At 37.9% G+C, this 23,174-nt stretch overlaps 1 protein-coding gene across 2 annotated transcripts in view; it reads left to right on the forward strand.

The window, feature by feature from the left end:
• The window catches only part of VCAN (versican), a 114,105-nt gene that overhangs the window by 47,239 nt on the left and 43,692 nt on the right, over positions 1-23,174 (forward strand). The window contains exon 7 of one of the 2 annotated variants that reach the window (XM_033852984.2): positions 1,444-4,425. The exons of the other annotated variant lie outside the window; for it this stretch is intronic. Within the exon in view, the coding sequence (XP_033708875.1) occupies positions 1,444-4,425 (2,982 nt within the window). The remainder of the gene's footprint in view (positions 1-1,443; positions 4,426-23,174) is intronic. 2 annotated transcript variants of the gene reach the window in all.

The raw sequence follows: 23,174 nt of genomic DNA on the forward strand, positions 1-23,174 counted from the left end.
GAAGTCCATAGTTTACACTAGGGTTCACTCTTTGTGTTGTACGTTCTGAGTTTGGACAAATATATAATGACATGTATTTGCCATTCTAGTATCATACAGAGCAGTTTCAGTGCCCTGATATCATTAAGTTTTGATGGAGTAGCTGGAGCTCAAAAGTATCCAGTTTTGTTTTCCAAGGACTCTGGTTTGGGGATTATTAAGAGTAAGCCACAAGATATTACAGATACTACAGATATTACAACTTTTATCAGGGGAACAGACATTACCCATACAACTAGTTTTAAATCATACAGGAGGTAGCAAAACAATGACTACAGATTTCCTCAGATCAGTTCCTTCTGAGTCTAGTGGCAATCAGTTTTTGATTTTTGAAAATCTGAATTAAAAAAAAAGAATAACAAAATCTTTATGTGCTAAGCTGCTGCATTTTCTTTATGTTGAGATGGAATCTTATCTACAACACTGTCACTTTTATACACAACTTAAATTTCTTTAAACAGGCCAGGCTATTCTCTGTAAATCTGGAGGCATTATAATGTAGCATTTTATGATGACATGTTACTTTATATTGCCTGAGCCCATTCTTTCTGATGCTCAGGGTTGTTTCCAGTGATTTGTAATTACAGAGCTAAAATATATCATGTGGGTACTTTACTTCCTGTTCTATGTTTGCATTTCCTGCTAAAAGTAAGGCTGGAACCAAGACCCTTAAGAGTTACAAACATAATGTGTAGAACATAGAGCAAGATGTAGAACTACAACAAATGCCAAGCAGCCTCGGCCAGAGGCATTTTATTATTTATTATAAACAAGGTTACTCTGCAGATTTGAAAGGAATATGAAGACAAATGTCCAACACCGGGGATCAAGTGAATAGTGGTGTTAATATCCTGTTTTTATGAAAGCCTCCACACTATGGACAATGTAATCATTGATATGTAACTCGGGTACATTTGATGTGGCTTTTTTGTTGTTTTGCAATTTGAGGCACTCCCTCTCCCCAGAGACATTATGTAGCTAGAGACAGAAGCCTCCAGAATAGTAGCACTAAGTTCTCCTACTAGACTTCAAGTTGGTGCTGTAGTTTCTGATAAATAACATACCTACTGTTTCCAAACTCTGCATTTATTTATTTATTTATGTTTAACTTCTCCTTATCTTAAAACTACATAGTATTCACTTCCCTTAGCCAAGAACAGTCATTCATACCTATGGGTAAAACCAGTGTTAACCCTTTCAATATAAAACAAGTGATCAATTTGTGATGATTAAGTGTTCAGTTGTCTGTCTTCAGATTAATTTAAGTATAGTTTTTAGACTTCTCTCCATCAGAACGCACTTTGGGGTTGCCCCAAAGTACACAACAGCACTTAACAAACACACTGGACGTACAACTTTTTATTAGTGACTTGTCTAATCAACTCTTTGAAATTATTTTTCTAGCTAAACAGAATATATCAGAGGCTACAACCACCGAACTGAATATGCTTGCAGAAACTGCCTCACCCACTTTATCGGAAGAACTACAAATGGGACCCGACAGAACTACACCAATCGTCCCTTTAATCACTGAATTACCTGTCATTACAACAAAGTTCCCTCCTGTGGGACATATAGCCAATTTTGAACAGAAAGCCACAGTTCAACCTCTAACTATCACACACAGAATAGCCACAGAATCACCAGCGCCTGATGAGAGTACTAAGAAGCCTTGGGATATGGACTATTACTCACCTTCTGCTTCAGGACCTCTTGGAAAGCCAGACATATCTGAAATTAAGGAGGAAGTGCCCCGAAGTACAACTGTCATCTTCCATCATGCTACTGATTCATGGGATGGTGTCAAGGAAGATATACAAATGCGAGAATCAGTTACACAAATTGAACAAATAGAAGTGGGTCCCTTGGTAACATCAATGGAAATCTCAAAGCACATTCCTTCCAAGGAATTCACTGTACCTGAAACGCCATTTGTATCTACAACAATGACCCCGGAATCCAAAACTAAAAAGAAAGCAGTAAGCACAGTCTCTGAATCAGTGACCACAAGCCACTATGGGTTCACCTTGGGAGAAGATGATGGTGAAGACAGAACATCTACAGTTAGATCTGGTCAGAGTACCTCGGTCTTTAGCCAAATACCTGAGGTCATTACAGTATCAAAGACTTCAGAAGACACCACCCGCACTCAGCTAGAGGAGGTGGAGTCAGTCTCAGCATCGACGATTTTTTCACCTGTAACTATGCCCAACAGTGATGGGTCATCCATGGACCACTGGGAAGAGAAACAAACTAATGGTAGGATAGCTGAAGATTTTCTTGACCAGTATATGTCCACCACACCTTTCCCATCACAGCATCATACTGAAGTAGAATTGTTTCCTTATTCTGGTGATAAAAGACTAGTTGAGGGAACATCCACAGTTATTTATCCCTCTCCACAAACAGGAAGAGAAAGAACAGAAACACTAAGACCAGAGATGAGAACAGTTACTTATACAGATGATGAAATACAGGAAAAGATCACCGAAGATTCATTTATAGAAAAAATAGAGGAAGAAAGCTTCTCTGGAATGAAGTTCCCTACAGCTTCTTCAGAGCAAATTCATCATACAGTGTATTCAGTGGGAATGACCAAATCTTTTGATTCCCCAGCCCTGACAACAACAAAGCTAAGTGTGGCACCGGCGGAGGCAACAGGTGTGGAGAAAGACTTTACGACAACTCCAAATGGATTAGAAACAGATGGCTATCAGGATACCACAAAGTATGATGAGGGTATTACAACAGTGCATTTGACTCAAAGCACTTTAAATGTGGAGGTGGTTACTGTATCAAAATGGTCATTGGATGAAGATAATACAGCATCAAAGCCTTTAGGGTCCACAGAACATGCAGGCTCTCCAAAATTGCCCCCTGCCTTACTCACCACTATGGGAGTAAGTGGAAAGGATAAAGAAATCCCAGGTTTTACTGAAGATGGAAGAGATGAGTTCGCTCGTATCCCAGATAGTACTCAAAAGCCATTAGAGTTTACTGAGGAAGACACAACAGACCATAAAAAATTCACAGTCAGATTTTGGCCAACTACATCAATTGGCATCACAGAAAAGTCAACTTTGAGAGATTCTACGACTGAAGAAAGAGTTTCTCCTATCACAAGCATGGAAGGCCAAGTTGTTCATGCAACCATAGAGGGAAGTGCTTTGGATGAAGGAGAAGATATGGATGTCTCTAAGCCTGTATCTACTGTCCCCCAATTTACACACACTTCAGATGTGGAAGGATCGGCATTTTTTAATTATAGTAGCACCCAGGAGCCTACTACTTATGTAGACACTTCCCATATCATTCCTCTTTCTGTAATTCCCAAGACAGAATGGGGAGTGTTGGTACCTTCCATTCCATCAGAAGGTGAAGTTCTAGGTGAACCCTCTCAAGACATACATGTCACTGATCAGACTCACTTTGAGGCTACTATTTATCCTGAAACTATAAGAACAACAACAGAAATTGCACAGGAAACAACTCAGGAAGAATTTCCATGGAAAGAAGAGACGCCAGAGAAACCAGTTCCTCCTCCCAGTTCTACAGCTGACACAGCCAAGGAGACAACAACACCCTTGGATGAACAAGAGAGCGATGGGTCAGCATATACAGGCTTTGAAGACAGATTGGTGATAGGTTCTGAGGGAGTCCCAGTTTTAGAAACAACTCCAACTGGAAAAATTGAGCAGAGTATGTCTTATCCACCTGGTGCTGTCACTGAGCCCAAAGCAAAAACAGATGGTGTGGTAACACTAATACCAAGCATGGGGCCAAAGGTATCTTTAAGCCCAGGGCCTGAACAAAAATATGAAACAGAAGGTACCAGTCCAAGGGGATTTGTATCACCTTTTAGCACCAGTGTTACCCAGCTTATAGAAGAAACCACTACTGAGAAAATAGAGAAAACATCCCTAGATTATACGGATTTAGGCTCAGGATTATTTGAAAAGCCCAAGGCCACAGAACTCCCAGAATTTTCAACAGTTAAAGCCACGGTTCCAAGTGATATCACTACTGCTCTCAGTTCAGTAGACAGACTTCACACATCTTCAGGATCCACTGAGAAGCCGCCTCTCATTGACAGAGAACCTGATGAAGAAACAACCAGTGACATGGTAATCATTGGAGAATCAACATCTCGTGTTCCTCCCACTACCCTTGAGGATATTGTAGCCAAGGAAACAGAAACAGATATTGATAGAGAATATTTCACAACTTCAAGTACTCCTTCTGCCACACAGCCAACAAGACCACCCACTGTGGAAGGCAAAGAAGCCTTCAGACCACAGGCACTTTCCACTCCAGAACCCTCAGCAGGGACAAAATTCCACCCTGACATAAATGTTTATATTATAGAGGTCAGAGAAAACAAGACAGGTAAGTCTTTGCTTTCTAGACATACCAGTCAAGGCAACCAGCATTTTATCTTGAAAATTACTTTTGGAAAAAAAATATCAACATGCCAAATGCTGCCAGTAGAAGATAACTGGAGTGTGAAAAAATTCTGTTTTAGCTTCATGTATTTGTACAAGAATTGGAAGAATATGTTAAACAATTGGAAGAATGTTAGATATTATTTTATTTTAAAAGTCATAAGAAGCCCTGCTTTGTCATCTAATATAACCAAATCATCACTGTTACATCACTTCAGAACATGCAGAACAAAATGTTTTAATTTCAGTGTCTTTCCATGTGTTACTACTCAAGTGTAGTACTAGACTGTGTTAACATTCCATTGGTCTTTAACTATTAACCTTCAGTACTTACACTGTGGACAGCTAAAACCGTATTGCATATGCCTAGGGCTGATAAAAAGACATCTAAAGGTTTGTTTTGGGTTTTCTCTTCCATGATTTGCAGGTTTATCATACAGCTTTTAGGGTGGGTAATGTGGGTCTGTAGTGTAAATGTTATTTTAAAGAAAGTTCAACATATTTTCAAGCTGTAGTCTTTGGGTATTTTAATGAGGCTTTACATATTTAGAACAAATACAATCTAGCTCAGTTCTAGGAAATGCTGTCATCTATTGTGTCAAATATAATTTCAGAAAGTGGATATGTCAGCATTACCTCTGTTCCCTAAAAACCAGGCTGTAATTTTATTTATTTTATGATTTAGTTATTTTATCTCTAGGAATATTCACAGTGCCTTCTATTCTGTTCAAATATTTTATATATCTCTCTGGCAAATTTCTTAAAAGCTGTTTCTTTACATTGATTAATACTTGCAATTTTTATCATCAAACATAACTTATTCCTTCCTAAAGGTCAGTCAACGGTATCTTCTAAATTCAGTAAGCTGAATTGCGAATACATAGTGTATGCAATACAATAGATCTATTCAGGTTTGTTTGTCTTTTTTTAATTTAGAAGATCATTGATTTTAGTTAAGTTGCTGTGTTTTAGTTTTAATATGTGGATTAAAGGAATAAATACTCATTTTTCCTTGACCTGGCTCTGAGAAGTCAGGCTAGAAGAATGATCTTGAGCCGGTTTTCTCTCTTAATGTTGGGCTATACCCCTCAAGGTGTCATTTTTCTTAAGAGGGATGCTACCCTCATTAGCCTGCTCAGGGGTGCACCTGTTGGGAACACAGGTGGCTCTAATGTCAAGTCAGCTGGCTTCCACTGCTGTTAGATGGTAACTTGGCTTCTATCACCCAGAACTTTCTCAGTGTAAAAGTTCATGTGGGGCAGTGAACAGTAGAGGAGAGAAAACACTCCCAGAATATTGACGTTAATCTCCACTTCCCAATACCGTTGAACCAGGCCAGGATTGGAGCATTATTTTCCTGCTAATAATGCTGTTTCTTGGAAACCATAACATATTTCTTCCCTCTTACATTCCTCTTCCGCCTCTTGGAGCTGGAGTTGGAGAGAGGAGGCGAGCTGCCAAGTAGTGGGAATGAGGATTCCTGTTAGTAGGGTTGGAAAAGTGACAAGAAGATATTACTGTGAAAAAGAAAGAATTGAAGAGAAGCATAGGGATTACTATGAACACTTAATTTGAGAATTAAAAAAATAATACTTGAATGACTAACTATACAGAAGTTTTTCCCAATTTAGATTACTCTCTTGTTAGTGTAGATACTACATTGAATCAAATGATATAGAAAATAGTAAAAAAATGTTCTGCATTTAAAAACTCTTCTAAATGGGAAACTGCGTTCAGGTGAGGGTGATCAAATTACAAAATGGAAAAAGTGAAAGTCGATCTCCGTGGAAGAATTGGCAGTCATCAGGGAAAAACAAAATCTAAGTTTATAAATGCTTACTTGAAATGGAGGGTCTGAGTAACCTAACTCAGAAACCATTTATACGAAGCGTGTATTTTTATCTGAATTGTCAGCTTAATTCAGCTGGGTCTGGGAAACACAACTAGGTGTTTCCTCCTCTTTCTTCCACTTTTAAAACATGTGACCATGATTTCCCTTCAAACTAATTTTCGTTCAGCATTTATAACAATGGGTCAGAAAACTGGAAAGGGAATACTTGGTTATCTCCTTTGGCACGGAGTTCCAGTGAGTGGCGCAGGGTCTGGGGGTGAGGATAGGACATGTCTCTATCTAGTTCCCTCCCTCCATCTCTCTCTCTTTCCCACTACCCCAGCCCCCTCATCTACCTGGCTTTTCCGTGTGCTTTATACATGCCATTCTCCTTAAGAATAAAAACACTGTTTATTGTCTTGATAAGACAATGAGGTTGATTCAGATCCAACTGCTTTACTTATACTCATTTGTTTCCTATGAAAAATTTAATTTTTCAAGGATTTTTCATTTTGACAAGGGCAAACCCTAAAGCAGATGTTAAATTAATGAGTTTTAGGGCAGGTGTACATTAATAAGGAAAAATACATATGTGCCTGGAAAACCAACCTTTTTATGTATTAAGGCACATTTTTCCAAACTGGAAAATCCTTGGTACATGTACAAATTTATATAAATCTATTCATAAACATAAAATTGAACTCTACACATACTGTATATTCAAGTAAGCAAAAATACCATGCATGCTACAGTAAACCAAGGCATTCATAATTTTTTTGCTGCACTCAGCCGCTCATATAAATCTTGATTTTTTAGAAAAAATTTTACTATTATGAAACAAAACATGCTATGCAGGACATGTTTATGTTATAATTGTTCCAGTGGATCTTAATAGCAACTTAGGGTGCTATTGCTAGAGAGCAACTGTAGTTAGCAGTTAAACAAAATCTGAAGGAACTTTTCAGCTCATAAAACTTTTATGAGCTGAAAAATGCTATAGGGTGGGTTTAACAGTGGTTCAGGGGATACTGGAAATATGACTCCTGTCTATTTCAGGAGTAATTTGCACACCTGCATTTGAAAAATTATTGAAAGGTTTTCTTTGTGAACGTATATGAAGTCTATAGAGTTTAAAGGCATAGGAAGAGTTTTATCAATTCTGGACTTTTTTTCCTTTTTTATAAAGAATGCTCCTCGAAATCATCTGAAATGTCACAAGTTAGTGTAACAGGATTCTGAATGTTTCTAAAAACTGATATACTGTACCTTTAACTCAGAGAATAATGTGGAAGTGTACAGATATTAAATTTAACATTATTATGCAAATGTTCATGGTTATAACCTTAAAATAGGTGGCTTATTAGTCTTTTTAAACAAGTTTTAAACAAGTGTATACTACATACTATTTCTCAGGCCTGCTTGTTATTATTTTCTTGCCAGGTGTTCCTTTCTGCTAGTTTTATAATGTATATCTATCCAAATCTAAGTGTAAGACAAGTATTAAGCCAATATTAAACTAAAATGGTATATATATATTAAATATTGATAAAATTATTAATGAAATGGCATTAAAGATTAATGAGATTTTGAGAAGAATAATTTTGGCCTCTAAATTAGAGTTCATTTTACTCTGTTTCCTTATTGAGAGTTATGGTACTTTATTGCTGACATCATTCAGAAATAATTCCCGTATGATTAATCCCATCTGCATTTTTGTTTGTACACTTGAGAAATGTATATAGAGATAAAGATTTATTTTCTGAATATGATGCTGTTGAGGAGAGGGTAAAGAATAAGGGACGTTAGTTCTGAGAACAGGGGATATCTGGGTAAACGCCAATATTTATACCATTGATTGTACGGTCATCATTTTTAAAAAGGTAATATTAGCCCAAGATAGCCTCATATAATTTTTTAAAATCACATTTTTCATTTTTATAGAATTTATTATGTAGGAAAATTATTTTCAGAGTTTTAATTACAGGATCAGATTCCTTTCTTCAAATAAAATGTTATTCAGGGCCTCTATATTTTGAGTAGATAAAGAGTGGCTGTTCCGGTTAGTATTTGAGGGGTGTATCAGGAGGTCCACTTTCTTGGACCTCTCCCTCACCCCCAGTGACAGTTTCTAAAGTAACATGTACCTCAGAACACAGCTAGAAAGAGAATGATAACATGTAGGTAATTCAAAATAAGCAGCAACATTTAACTCCTGAATGAATTGATTTTTTTAAGTAAAAACATTTTCTAAATTGGCCTAATTATCCATCTATCACTATAATGACACACATTTATTAACTTTTACCTCTGAATAACTCTGTATGATCCCGTATAAAATAAATTAAGCAAATCTAGCTTCAATCTTATTGATAACTATGTGTAATCAAAATCATAGATAATTACATGTCAGAGTATGTGCAGAGCAAAGTCATCAAGCACACACTTAGAGCTTGATACTTTCAGACCACTTTTTACATATTTTATCATGTTTAAACCTCAGAGATAATTTGTGAGGCAAGTAGGGAAAGTATCGCAGATGGGCAAACGGAGGCACACTGGGTCTGACACTTTGGCACTGGTCTATGTCTTGGCGCTCCTTGGAGCATTTTTGCAGTGAGGCAATTCTCTCCCCTGATGAACTCACAGGAATAATGACTCTCTATTGGCTCAGGTGCCAGCCTGTCCATCAATTTCTGAAAGAACATAGACTCTGGAAAGACTGGCTTCTCGCTGGCATTCTATTGGTTTTAAAGCAGATGGCTTATATTTAGTTTGCTGCTAATATGGGACACTGTGTATGCTATTCAGATACCTGCTATGGCAAGAGAACAGCATGCTGAAATCAGTAGCTCTGACTCTGGGCTGTTTCTCTCCTGAAGAATTTTGGAGCACTTCCCTGAAAGTGGATGGATGGGGCGGGTGCCTGCACATTTGAGTGGTTCCCTTTGCTGGGCTCCAGCTGTGGCTCCCTTCCAGAGAAGCACATTTTTTTCTGCAGGGAATTAGGATGGCTTCCCCCATTTCTTCTTGGCTGTCTAGAAAAGGATTGAGTTCTTCTATTAGTCAAATAGTGAAAAAAGAAGAGACTGTCTATCTTCCTTTCGCTTCTATAGTAGGAAAAACAGAATTGACCTTAATGTTTCTAAATTATTAATGAGCTTAACACTGCACTACAGACCAAAAGTTACCTTTTTACAAAGTCCTTCTAAGTGAAATATTTTGTATGTATAACACTTACGGTCCCATAGAGACACACATACAAACATATATAGAGTCTGAATTTTTTAAAGCTTTTTTTAAAAAAAATTTATTTTATTTAATTTATTTTTGGCTGTGTTGGGTCTTTGTTGCTGCACCCGAGCTTTCTCTAGTTGCTGCGAGCAGGGGCTACTCTTTGTTGCGGTGCGCAGGCTTCTCATTGCGGTGGCTTCTCTTGTTGCGGAGCACGGGCTCTAGGTGCGCAGGCTTCAGTAGTTGTGGCTCGCAGGCTCAGTAGTTGTGGCTCTCGAGCTCTAGAGTGCAGGCTCAGTAGTTGTGGCGCACGGGCTTAGTTGCTCCGCAGCATGTGGGATCTTCCCAGACCAGGGCTCGAACCCGTGTCCCCTGCATTGGCAGGTGGATTCTTAACCACTGAACCACCAGGGAAGCCCGACTCTCAAATTTTTAAGTGCTCTATAAATATTTTATTAACCCACTAATCTCAAGGAAAAATTTAAGAAATTGAAATTGTATTTCTCACAGGTTGAGTTTTACTAATAAAAGAGATGTTCCGTAGATAGCTAAAAGGAACTTGTTGTCTTCTTCCTAACGTGAACCAATGTCTATTCTTTCTGAAAATGGCATTTGCAATTATAAGTTGCTATTATCAAAACTACTACTGAGGTAGGGCGTTAACCAAAGGCAGATACCACTTAGTTCTTATTGGCAGTGACCTCTAGAGAAAGGCATACACTGTCTTCCAGCAGAGTGCAGTCAATCAAGGGTTCTCTTCAGGTAAAGCTACAACATGCCTTGTTCTTTAACAGAATTAAAAGGGGCACAAAATAAACATAAACCATAGGCCCTGCTCCCAGGGATTTTAAGTGCATTTTGGGGAGCCAGTATTAACACAATCAAATATAATTGCAGTACAGAAACACATAATTACACACTTGGTATGAGGTACTAATTGTGAATGGCAGATGAGGTCAGCAAAGAAGGAATCAATGAAGGCAGGGGATTCAGAGAATAGTTCATGAGGAGGAAGGTATATAAGTTAGTCCTTGTTGGAGGGGTAGATCAAAAATAAATTACCAGAAACTGGTTATTAGCCAATTGCTTCCCAACAGAGGCTCACCAGTGGGGCTAAGGAGCCCCAAGTACAATCAGGCATTTTTCCAGATAGGGCTGGGATGACAGAGTGGGCGTCCCTCCTTCAGAAGATGAATGCCTTCTTAGGATTCACCTAGAAACCTATACAGATTCATGGATACCAGAGATATTCAGGCAACTTCCTCAGGAGGGATTGTTCTCACATTTTTCTGTTTTTTAATGATTGATACTGTTTGATAAAGATAGTGTCTTCTGTAAGTTAAATACGTTGAACTTTTCAAAATACATCCCTATGAAGTATCACGGTTCAGAGTTACACACTTGTAAAGTTAAATGACAGAAAACTACTTTTTAAAGAGTGGGCTGCATGTTCTAAACGGTGATCTATAGGTTTATGATATCTTAATTCAAGTGAAATTTGAATCGCTAATATTACAGAAGCAGGTGCTGTAAGTTGGGGAATCTAGAGTCAGTCTCTCCTTTGATTCTCGGCAATGCGGACCCAGGAATTTCTCAAATTTTCTGTCAGAATTTTTTGCCAGTAAAATGGATGTAGTGGCGATTATTGTATAAAAAGGATAATATTTCCTAAATTCTGACCCATACTCTTTTTTCCAAACCACAGGGATTATGAAATAAAAAGATGATTATATATATATAAACACATATATGTATCCAAACATATATATAATATACACGTATTCAACAAATAGTCAGATAATTGCCGTACACTAAGTACTACGCTAGAACTGGATTTCTGAAGCACACTCTGTCTGTGATATTCTGAACGACCATGGATAAGTAGTTGGTTTGCTCCATGGGATACATGGAAGACTCAGTTGATGTAGTGGAAAGAACCTTTGGAAACAGACCTGGGTTCATGGTCAACATTGTTATTTGTGACCTGTTTGGTCTTGAGTAAATTGCTTGGTCTCCATAGACCTCAGTTGTTATATCATTAAAAATACATGCTAATACTACAAACTCACCAGATTGCTTAAAGGAGAAAGGATCTCTTCCAGGGCTTGCCAGTCACGGTGGCAGACACATTGCACATTTAACGCTCCTTAAGTGACTTGAAAACACCAAGCACAGTGCCTGGCACGTGGCAATGACTTAGTACAAATTAATTCCCTCTCCGCTTCAGCACTTATTTCATTCTGAACTTCTAAATGTAGGAAGATTTAGACGGTTTTGTACTAAATAGGTTAAAAATGGAATTATCTTAAAATTCAAGATGATTTATACCAGGGAGCCAAATATAATTATACTATAGTATCTGCTTAACTGCAAGAGCTTTTGTTAAAATTTTAATCTTCTATGGATTGTGTTTGTCTAGGATGATGCCATTTTGGGTGCAAATCAGAAGCAGCTGCAGCCCTTATTTAAAATTTAAATATAGTTATAGTATTGATTCTATAGTATCTACACGTAGAATTCATTAGCTTTCTGCTCTTTTTCATGTGTGAAAATTGGGCTTGTGATTTTTGATAACTACCAATTTAATTTTGTTTCAAAGAAAAGATCTTTTTACGAATTCTTTACAAATTTTTCCAGGTGCTGGGCCAGGCCTCTTCTTGCATATTCATAGAAAACATGGGCATTCCCTGCTGTCTTTTTGTTGTTGTCAAGGAAACCCCCCAGTTCTCTACACAGGGATTACATTCTTCTTTCTTAATAGCTCTTAGATCATTCATTTGTGCAATGAATAAAAAATGTATTCACGGGCCCAGACAGTGTTCAGAACTTTGGGGGGGGGAGGGGGAGGGGCGTAGCCAAGGGGAGAGATGTGTGGTGAGAGGAGCAATAGGGATAAAAGAAATAGAAAAAGAAATGCTTTGTGAGGTTCCATTTTAATGAGTTAAAGTGAACATTTTATATTGAAAAAAGCATTACCTATTTTTGTCAGTTTACAAAATTTATAACATTGCACCTCAGTGAGGCCAGTTTGTCACGTACAAATGGAAAAGCTGGTGAATAAGTGGCTTTATTGATAGAAGGATTCCAAGAATGGGGCCCTGGTTGAGGGCGTGGGGATGTGTTTTAGTGAAGACTGTTGTATATTTTTTTTCATTTGTATGGAAGTACTTTGATTTTTTTTTTAAATAACATAATTGAGGCATTAGAAAAGGTAGAATATTCTTTCAACCTAGGGCATCATGTGGACAATTGAGAACCTATTTTATTGCATTAGAAAGTGTGCTCCTTAGAGAGATATGCCAGTGTTTAGACTTTGAGTATGGATCAGGAGGGAAACATTGATCTGTTGGCATGAAGGCTGTAATTATTCTTAAAAAGAGTGGTTTGATTTGGGGGAGGAAAATAAATTATGGTGAACCTTCTAAATACTTGCTAGAATTATTGTGATAATATATAAAGCATTTTTCCGTAAATAATTTGAAGTCTAAGTAGGAGATCTGAAACTGGAAAGAAAGGATCTGTGGAGTGAGAGGAAAAGTTTAACTGTATTTCAGCATCCGTGTCTATGAAACTTTGACGTATTGTGTCACAGTACTATACCCGGACTTGCTTGCCCCCAGTATATAATCAGCACACACTACCTTGACTGGCTTCTAGTGACTTTATCTTTTCATTTTAATACCACAGTATTCCTGGCGTCTCACAGGGTGAGTTGGTTTGTTTGGCCGTATGCTGCGCATAGTAGGTTTTGGTTTTTCTAAGTTGAGAAAGGGAAAAGAAAATATACTAATGTATGCTTTTGTAGAGTACAATGGAATATACTAAAATTATCATTTTTTATTATGTTGTGATCTTATCTTGCTCTGCTCTGTAGGGGAACCATTTTACTCTCCGCAGATAAAACATTCTCTGCCCATCTCTTCACACTCACCTCCAGGAAATATTTTAAAGCCTTGTTGAAATAAAGTCATTCAATCAAGCTACTCTGTGGCTGGGGGAAAGAAAATAATGTCATCCATAGCTTAGTTGGGAAGGCAACTTGAAATAATTAGTAAGCAACAAGAGTATGCAATAAAGGCTAGTTGGTTGCTTTAATAGAAGGAAAAATAGAGGTAATATGAAGTAAGTTAATATAAGCGGCACCTTTTAGCAGGCAAAGTCTCAGAATTGACCTCACAGGAAACTCTGGGCATTTATCCCCTCACTGAGCAGCCATCCATTTTACTCAGAGGACCCAGAGTAGCACCAACCAGGCATCAGCCAGCTGACCAACAATGATGCCATTCTGTACAGGGGTTTGAGGAGCACCAAGAAATCTCCCAGGGCATAAATATTGCCCACACTGCTTCTCAACCTTGGCTCTATATCAGAATCACCAGGGAGCATCCAGATAAAAATATCCACTACCCCATCCTCCACCAGATAATTTGAATCTGAATTTCTAGTGATAAGGCTTAGGCCTTTGTACTTTTTTTTTGTTTCTTTTCTTAAATTTGCTTTATTTAATTTTTTTTAATATTAGGTATCTGTATTGTTAAATGCATGTGATTTTGATGCCTAGAGAATGTTGAACTCTACTGGTAAAGTAAAGGCTTTCTGACCTCAGACAGAGGCCGAAATATAGACATTCCTGGGGAAGGGGCTGCTTTAAGCCTCTGAAGTTTAAATTGTATTTTAACATTTCTAAGGAGGAAAAAAAAATATGCTTAATTTAGTCTCCCCTGAGTGAAACTGTGGTCTTTGATCATGTTTTGAGAAGTGTAGCTTTTCTCACAAATGTTAGATGAACCTTGGCATCTGCAAGTAAGGAAGAAAGTAGAATTAACTATCATTGAAATATATGTTTTTTTAAGTCTCAGAATAATTGTAATTGAATCAAAAGTGATAGGGAAGAGTGGAGAATACATCTGGAATTACCTGGAACTGCATACCTCACTTTGCTGTACCCATATTACCTTCTCTCTATCAACATGGAAATTAAAAGGAAAGAAATATGCTTATAGCTTAAGGACCCTTTTGGCTATACTACCAAAGTGAATTTGTTCATTATATATTTACATTCGAGAAAAACAGTGTGATAAGCCTATACAGATTCTAGATTTGGAAAGAAAAAGAAGGATAAAAAGAATATTGAGACTGTGCCTGCATATTTACATTATCTGATTTTTATAACCATAAAAGTCTTTAGTGTTTGAGTTATCTGTATGCTCCTTTAGTTGTATCTCAGAATGTGAGTTATTATTGCAGCCAAAAAACAACAATTTTTCAGTCCAAAAAAAAAGGCAAGTCTTTCAAAGGAAGTATCAAAGTAGTAAATGTAAACTTTTCCATTCTTTTTTTATAATTAATTTATTTATTTTTGGCTGCGTTGGGTCTTCGTTGCTGCACACGGGCTTTCTCTAGTTGCGGCGAGCAGGGGCTACTCCTTCTTGTGGTGCACAGGCTTCTCATTGCAGAGCACGGGCTCTAGGCATGCAGGCTTCAGCAGTTGTGGCTCATGGGCTTCAGTAGTTGCGGTGTGCAGGCTTCAGTAGTTGTGACACGAGGGCTTCAGTAGTTGTGGCTCATGGGCTCTAGAGCCCAGGCTCAGTAGTTGTGGTGCACAGGCTTCGTTGCTCCACAGCATGTGGGATCTTCCCGGACCAGGGCTCGAACCTGTGTCCCCTGCATTGGCAGGCGGATTCTTAACCACTGCACTACCAGGGAAGCCCCAACTTTTCCATTCTTGGTGATAAATAAATGTGTAGACATTCATCCAACTAAATTCCCAAAAGAAGGGCTAAGTGGCTAGTGTAAGGAGAGCATTACATATTAAAGGATCCCTTCACTTTAATTATGGAATATAGAAGTTAGTAAGGAAGGTGAAACAAGTATATAGTAACAACTGAGAAGTTATAAATAAGAATAATATGACATAAGTCCTATGGCATACAAATTAAAGATACAGCCAATTTGGGCTGATGAGTTTTAGTGAAGAGATATCTAGGGGCTTCTGCTGGATTATTCATAAATGCAGGGATGAAGTTCAAAGGAGGGTTTATGAAGATTCCAAGTTGGGGGCAGAAGCATTCTTGTTGAACAGAAGCATGAGTTGGGAATGAGGAGGATCTTGAGATGGGGGCATGGATTCTCTGCATCCAACTTAGAGGTGCAGAGAATGAGAACAGAGAAAAAAGGCAGAGGATAAATGTGTGTACAGTGAGCTGTTTGAACACCCTATTGAAGAGGTCAGGTGACAGAGATGACTTTTGAAGAAAGGGTGGTGTAATTAAAATAAAATGGTGTTTGGTAAGTTTAGTAGCTATAATATGGGGGCTTAAAAGGAAGTGTATATATATATATATATATATATATATATATATATATATATACACACACACACACACACATATAAATGTATATATGTATGTATGTATGTATTTATGAGAGGCATTTGTTTTACTTTAGTCAAAGTTTTTTTACTTAAATTTTAAATCCTTGATTTTGACCAAAGTACTTTTCTGGTGTTAGGACATTTGGTAATTATTGTCTATTATCTATCTCTCTAGCATCTATTTATCTATGAAAAGCTTTGACAACCTTAGAGAACTAACATGAAAAAGATAAGAAAAGTACTGCGGTATGGTTGGTTTTTGTTTATTTGTTCTGCTTTCAAAGAAACACTTAGAAACCAAAATAACCTGGATTTTCTTTCATATAGCTCTTTATCTTATTGTTCAAAAATGCTTGAAGGGCTCAAAATTACTTGATTAAGCTCTCCAGGAAAACCCTTACTCTTTAAAAATTGGAAGTTAGGAAGTCCCTTGGGCCTCTTCTATAAGCAAGAAAAGCCCACACTCAGTGATAACTCCTTAAGCGTACTTAGACCAGATGACTGTATCTAAACACATTCTTTCCACTTGAAACAACAGCATTATTAGAGGATTATCTGAATTTGGGAAAAGAGTTGATTCCCATTTATCATCCCCATATCATGTCTGCCTCAAAAGTGAGGCCATCAGAAACACTTATATTGTTTATTACCCTTTCTGGGTGTAAAATTCATGAATTGAAAAATATGGAGCTCCTCGCTCAGCAAGAGGGAGCTGTCAGTGTAAGATAGCATGCTTGGGGGGTGCACCAAATGAACCTCAGCTAGCAGAGCTAATAGGGAGATGCAGGTCACAGCATCCAATCTTTTTTTTTTTTTTTTTTTTTTTGCAGTACGTGGACCTCTCACTGTTGTGGCCTCTCCTGCTGTGGAGCACAGGCTCCGGACGCGCAGGCTCAGCGGCCATGGCTCACGGGCCCAGCCGCTCCGCGGCATGTGGGATCTTCCCGTACCGGGGCACGAACCTGTGTCCCCTGCATCGGCAGGCGGACTCTCAACCACTGCGCCACCAGGGAAGCCCGACAGAATCCAATCTTGATCTCCCAGCCTCTAGCGTAATCTCTCACCTCTAGAGGAATTGGGTATTGATATAAATATCACGTGATTTTTCAATTATTAATGTAATTAAGTACGCAAAAACAACTGACAAGATTTGGGGAGGATGTTTATATCTTGATCACTAATGTCAATTCTTTTTTCAACATCCTGAGTTGGCACTATTTTTAGTGCCTCAAATTTTGAAAATGATGGGGAATTTAGGATGTCTGAGACAATCTAGTTGAAATGCACATTAGGTGGTTTTCTTTGCTTTATAAGGTGCCAGTTAGCATTTTATTTTAATTAAGAACATATCAAAAGGTGAATGAAATTGAAGCATTTGCTTATGTCTGGTTATTAGATTCATAGGTATGTGTCAGAAAGCTTAAACATTTTAGAGAACTTCCAGTTTTCTCTATTTTAGTTCTATAAGTGTTTCTTAAATACTTCAGTATGGCTGTCTATTGTATCTTTTTAATAAAGAACCAAAATATTTTTTGATGCACATTAAGATGAAAACTATTTTAATAAAGAAATGTGATCCTAATATCTCTCTGCTGAGTAGATTTGTATATAATTACATTTAATTAAAAGCTCTTAAATTGTAAAATTCCCTATAGAGAACATGAACTTTAGCCAGCTGCCTCTGCATCTTAGCAACTATGTTTTGTGTCTGCTAACAGTAAGACTGGAAGACTTGTGCTATGTCTACAAAACTCTGCCATGAAGTACTTAAAAATACTTGGTGAATAATTTGAGGTCTGCTAGCAGTAAAGCTTTGTGTGAAATGCCATTTAAAAAAATCTATTAACCGTGGTACCGGTATATTCAAGTCAAGCTGTTAAAATACATTCATGTAAACATAGAAAAGATTATACATACACCTTGTGGAGTTTTGTGGTTTGACTCTTGCAATCCAAATAAAAGTTATATCACCCTTAGAATAAAATTCTAAAATAGAGCCATCTTTTTTAAGGACTTGTTCATCTAAGAGCTGGGAATATTAATTACTCCCTGAGGTTGCACTGTTGGTACAAAGTAGAGCAGATCACAACTTTGTAATGAAATACCTGCTTTCACAATAGCACAGGTGTCCCCCTGCCACACCCTACAAAGCAACTTTTCTGGTTTGCAATAATTATAGCTCTTGCAACTCTCTCATAGCATGCGTGGTGGGTGATGGTGGTGACAAGAAAGGGGGATGAAGAAGTAATTTCAGAAACTAAATAAACAAATAGGAATATGGGTGAGATGTAGGTGGCAGTGGTAGGAAAGAATTCACCTATCTATACTAGGTAGGTTAAATGAAATTTAAAAAATATGGAAACAAACTAGCCACGCTGAGAATGAAATGTAGATTTATCTGTAGAGAATCTGTTGGCAGAAAAAATGATCTTCAAAGCCCTGGGCAATGAATATTTTCGTCACCCTCAAACCAATACTAAGAAAACGGAAGAAACCATTTGGAACACAACTTATTTTAATAATAAATACTAGTAACTTAACTGTGAGAAGATTCCTTGGGAATCTTCCTTCAGAAAAAGGAAACTAATTCCAACTCACATTTCATATCTTCGTTTTATTTAAGAATTCTCATTTAGTGAAATATTTTTACAGTACATATCCAATGAGCACTTTTAAAATCACTGTTTATTACAATGTGCTGATAGTTCTTTGGTCAGTGCCAGCTTCAAGGTACCATGAGAAGCATAAGATGAAACAGCTTAAAGTATTTCTGTGTTTTCTACCATTCTGAGGCAAGTCAGATCAGATGCTTGTAAGGCAAGTGGAAAAAGGAATCCTAATTTTAATTTAATGACTGGTACATTCTCAATATGTACACTGAAAAAGTGTCCTTTTTAAAAAAAAATAGGGAGAAAAGAGTTATAGTAAGGTCATTTCTCTAACCTATTGGCAAGAGTATTTGTTTCAGAGAGAAAAGAGAAATTTAGAAGATACCCTTGGAGGTCTTAGGTCTCTGTAAAGTTGGTAAACATGTGTCTGCCATATAGTCTCATAGATAATAGGTACTCAGTAAATTTTGTGCAATCAGTTGGTCCTGCGGAGATAACGTTTGGGTGCCATGCATGTTTGTGGTGGTACGTTTAATTTTGCGTGCAAAAACCAGTATGATGCCGAGCTGTGTTGTGAAGTATATGCAAAGACCACTCTCTGCTGTGTTTGTATGGCTGTGATTGAAATATTGTGATATTTATTTAGGTTAGAAAATGTATTCCATCTAACATTTGAGTCTTTTGGTGAAATTTTCTAATACAATGGTCTAAAATACTAAGAAGTCCTCATAGATTTATGAGCAATAAGAAATGTCAGAGTTCCTTACCCAAGTGGAAAATGGACTAAAAGAATACTATCCTTTGTTCATTGAACTAAAACTAGAGAATATATAGTGAATGTCAGGGACATTAATTAATTGAATTAAGTAGACAATAAGAGTTGATAGTCAATGAAATTACTATATAAATTGTTAATTTACAATGACTTCTTTGTTTTCTTTGCTAGAAAAACATTTTATTTTAATTTATTCATTCCTTTGTAAAACATGTAAGTGAGCATCAGGGTGTCAGTTCCTTTGACATGCTGACATTTGACACACTGACATGCCTCTGTGTCTTTTCTCTTTCTGCTTTATTCCACCCCACTTATTTTTAGAGCTACCAACATGATACTTAATGAAACCTCTATCTATAATTATTCACTAAGAAGATCATGGGATATGTTTATATCAGTTTTATTTTCTAAAAAAGTAACGAATTTATTTAGAAATCCATATAAATCTATAATAACTGAGTATTTTTACCCTATTCCTAGCCTACGAGTTTATAACTAAAGAACACCAAGCAGTTATTTCCTTATTAATCCTTGTGTTTGCTGGAGAAGCTTGGCTGAATGGTTAGTTTAATCTCCACTATTTGTAAAAAGGTACAAAATGTGGTGGGGATTTTTCATATTTTTGACACAGACCCATGCTTCTTATTGGAAGTCTTTCTGTATTTAAATATAAGATGCTGTAGGAATTTAGCAACTGTATGTGTGATAATTCTTGTTTTAAAAAAAACATTTATTTATTTATTTATTTATTTTTGGCTGTGTTGGGTCTTCGTTTCTGTGCGAGGGCTTTCTCTAGTTGCGGCAAGCGGGGGCCACTCTTCATCGCGGTGCGCGGGCCTCTCACTATCGCGGCCTCTCTTGTTGTGGAGCACAGGCTCCAGACGCGCAGGCTCAGTAGTTGTGGCTCATGGGCCCAGTTGCTCCGCGGCATCCTCCCAGACCAAGGCCCAAACCCGCGTCCCCTGCATCGGCAGGCAGACTCTCAACCACTGCTCCACCAGGGAAGCCCTGTGATAATTCTTAATAGTGAATTCTCATTTACACCTAGTGAAACCTAATGAAAAGGGTTGTATGTAAAACGACACTATAAGCAATTTAAGATAAGCATATTTTTGAAGTTCCTGTTAAACCCTACAGAGTTGAACAGAATAGTTTAACTGAGTGTGGCTTAATTCTACTATGTTCAAGTAGTATTAACAATGAGAGACTACTCGATTTGGTGATTAGGTAAGACTCTCAATGTGATATTTCAAGAGATTCATTTGTACAGAAAGCATTTAAAGATGTATTCTCTCATATACCTATATATGCACATGCATATATAGTCTCTCACATTCTTTTTTCTTAGTGAAAGGTAGCCTTCAACACAAGCCATATTAAAGGTGTTTATCATCTGAAGATGTTTTCTTTTAAAATATATACACCATGAGGCAATATAAGATTACAGTAACAACTTCAGTGATCTAATATTGAACGAACTTACTCTGTTTGGGAAAAAAAAGGTGAGGCATTTAGCCATTTCCTTAAGTTTGGCAGTTAGGTGTAGTTGTAACATCAGTGGCAGAAATCATCTGCATTCATTTTATATTTTTATAATATACTGGAGTTATGTATTGACCTCATTTCTCTTTATGGTAGAAATATTTTTCATTCATTTGAATACCTATACTCCTTTTTTTACATAGTTGGAAGGCTGAATGTATGGGGTGGAGATATAAGGAATGATTTGTAGTGTGTAAAAGTTAAATAGGATGGATATATATATAGATATAGATATAGATATAGATATAGATATATAGGGAAGAGTATCCCACTCCAACACAAATCGTGTTTTATGGAGACAACACAGTGCAAATGGGATACAGAAAAAAAAAAGTTTTCTTTTTTGTTTTTATTAGAGTGAAAGGGATAAATGTAAATATGGTGTATTTTCCAGTTACATAAAAGTCTTGTGGTCTTTGGGGTTTCCTTTTAGCAAACCATGGTTAAAAAGAGAAGGAGCTCCGTAAAGTTTCTGTTTTTTTTTGTTTTTTGTTTTTTTTTTTTTTTAGTTACCTTGTTTTTTGGCTGTGTTGCGTCTTCGTTGCTATGCGCGGGCTTTCTCTAGTTGTGGCGAGCGGGGGCTACTCTTCCTTGTGGTGCTCGGGCTTCTTATTGCAGTGGCTTCTCTTGTTGCGGAGCATGGGTTCTAGGCAAGTGGGCTCAGTAGTTGTGGCACACGGGCTCTAGATCTCAGGATCAGTAGCTGTGGTGCCCGGGCTTAGTTGCTCCGTGGCATGTGGGATCTTCCCGGACCAGGGATTGAACCTGTGTCCCCTGCATTGGCAGGCGGATTCTTAACCACTGCACCACCAGGGAAGCCCCGTAAAGTTTTTATTGATAGTTCATATACTTCTTATATATTTATGTTGACATAAAGAATATAAACAATATTGCTACCTTCTCAATAGAGTATTTTTCTTTTTTGACATCAGTAAATGCTAGATACTGATCCTTTCACGCGTGGAAGGGTGCGGCTTTTTTATTTATTTATTTATTTGTCTGCGCCCAGCCTTTGTTGTGGTGGCATGCCCCAACTTTCGTTGTGGCATGTGGGCTCTAGTTCCCTGACCAGGGATGGAACCCAGGCCCCTGCCTTGGGAGCGCCGTGTCTTGACTGCTGTCCCACCAGGGGCATCCCGGGAGCAGCTTCTTACAACAGGAGCCATCTCCCTACCGATGGGGGGCAGGGGTGACTCCGTCGTAATTACTCCCCCTCTAAGTTCTCAGGTTCAGCCTAAGTGTTTGTGGCATGGATCAGGGCTAGGCTGAAAGTTAACTCTGTGACAGTGTTCCTGGGGCCATCCCCCGTGCTTCTCTTTGTCTTCTTCCTGGGTTAGCACACCCACAGGTACCTTTTTGCACTGCCGTGACACTGAGACTAGGACAGCTTCAGTGACAGGACCCTCTCTTAGGATGACTGAATTCCTCCGTGATGAAAGTGAGGGTGCAGAATGGCCTCCCTCCTGGCGTTTGGACAAGGAGCTTTGCTGGTGGATATCTGGAGACAGAAAAGGCAATTGGGCTTAGTGGTTGGTACCCTGTGGCAATCTACAATCTAGGAAACGTTCTGAGGATAAGTGTTATTTAAAGTATGCTAGTTCTAATGATTAGCTGTGACTTCTGAACTTCCTTTGGAGAAAAGGTTAATAAAAAGAATGATAACTGACCGAATCCAGGTCACCTCTCATGAAGGATAAAGGTGTAAAGGTGTGGAGGGCTCTTCTTTCCTGGTGCTTTCAGTGAGCCATCCCTGCATGGAGACCCCCCTCTCCCTCCAGGGCTTCCTGCCCTTGTGTATGGGATATGCCTGCAACCTATGCAGCTAAGTCTTGTCTCACTGTTGCACTGGGGTGGGGTTGTCATCACACTGTGAAAGGGCTATAAAGAAATCTCTCTTTTGCTTTTCTAAAAACAGTCTTCTAGGACAAATTATGACAAGAGGCCAGAAGGAATCGCTTCTCATTTCCTTATTGAATAGAGCGCGTCTAAGCGTCCTCCTACATTAAGGACAGCAATCAGTTACTTTTTCTGTATGATCTGGTGAAGTGGTCTTAACTTTTAACTTTTTTTCAGGTCACACAAAGATGAATTCCTATATTTCATGATTACAATGTGTGTATGTGATTCCTTGTTCCATTTTAAGGACGTTGCTGTGTTAAACATGTTGAAGAGTTTTCATAACCCGTTGCTACAATCTTAAATTAGATTTATTTTTCCCATTGCTAATATCAAACAGCAAATTCGAAGACTGAGAACCATGTATAGAAGGGTGATTGCTCTTAATGTGAAAAGATTTGAATCCTTCTTTTTGTGTGAGACTGTGATCAGCCAG

The sequence above is a fragment of the Tursiops truncatus genome, chromosome 3 (assembly GCF_011762595.2).
Source record: "Tursiops truncatus isolate mTurTru1 chromosome 3, mTurTru1.mat.Y, whole genome shotgun sequence".
NCBI lineage: Eukaryota > Metazoa > Chordata > Mammalia > Artiodactyla > Delphinidae > Tursiops > Tursiops truncatus.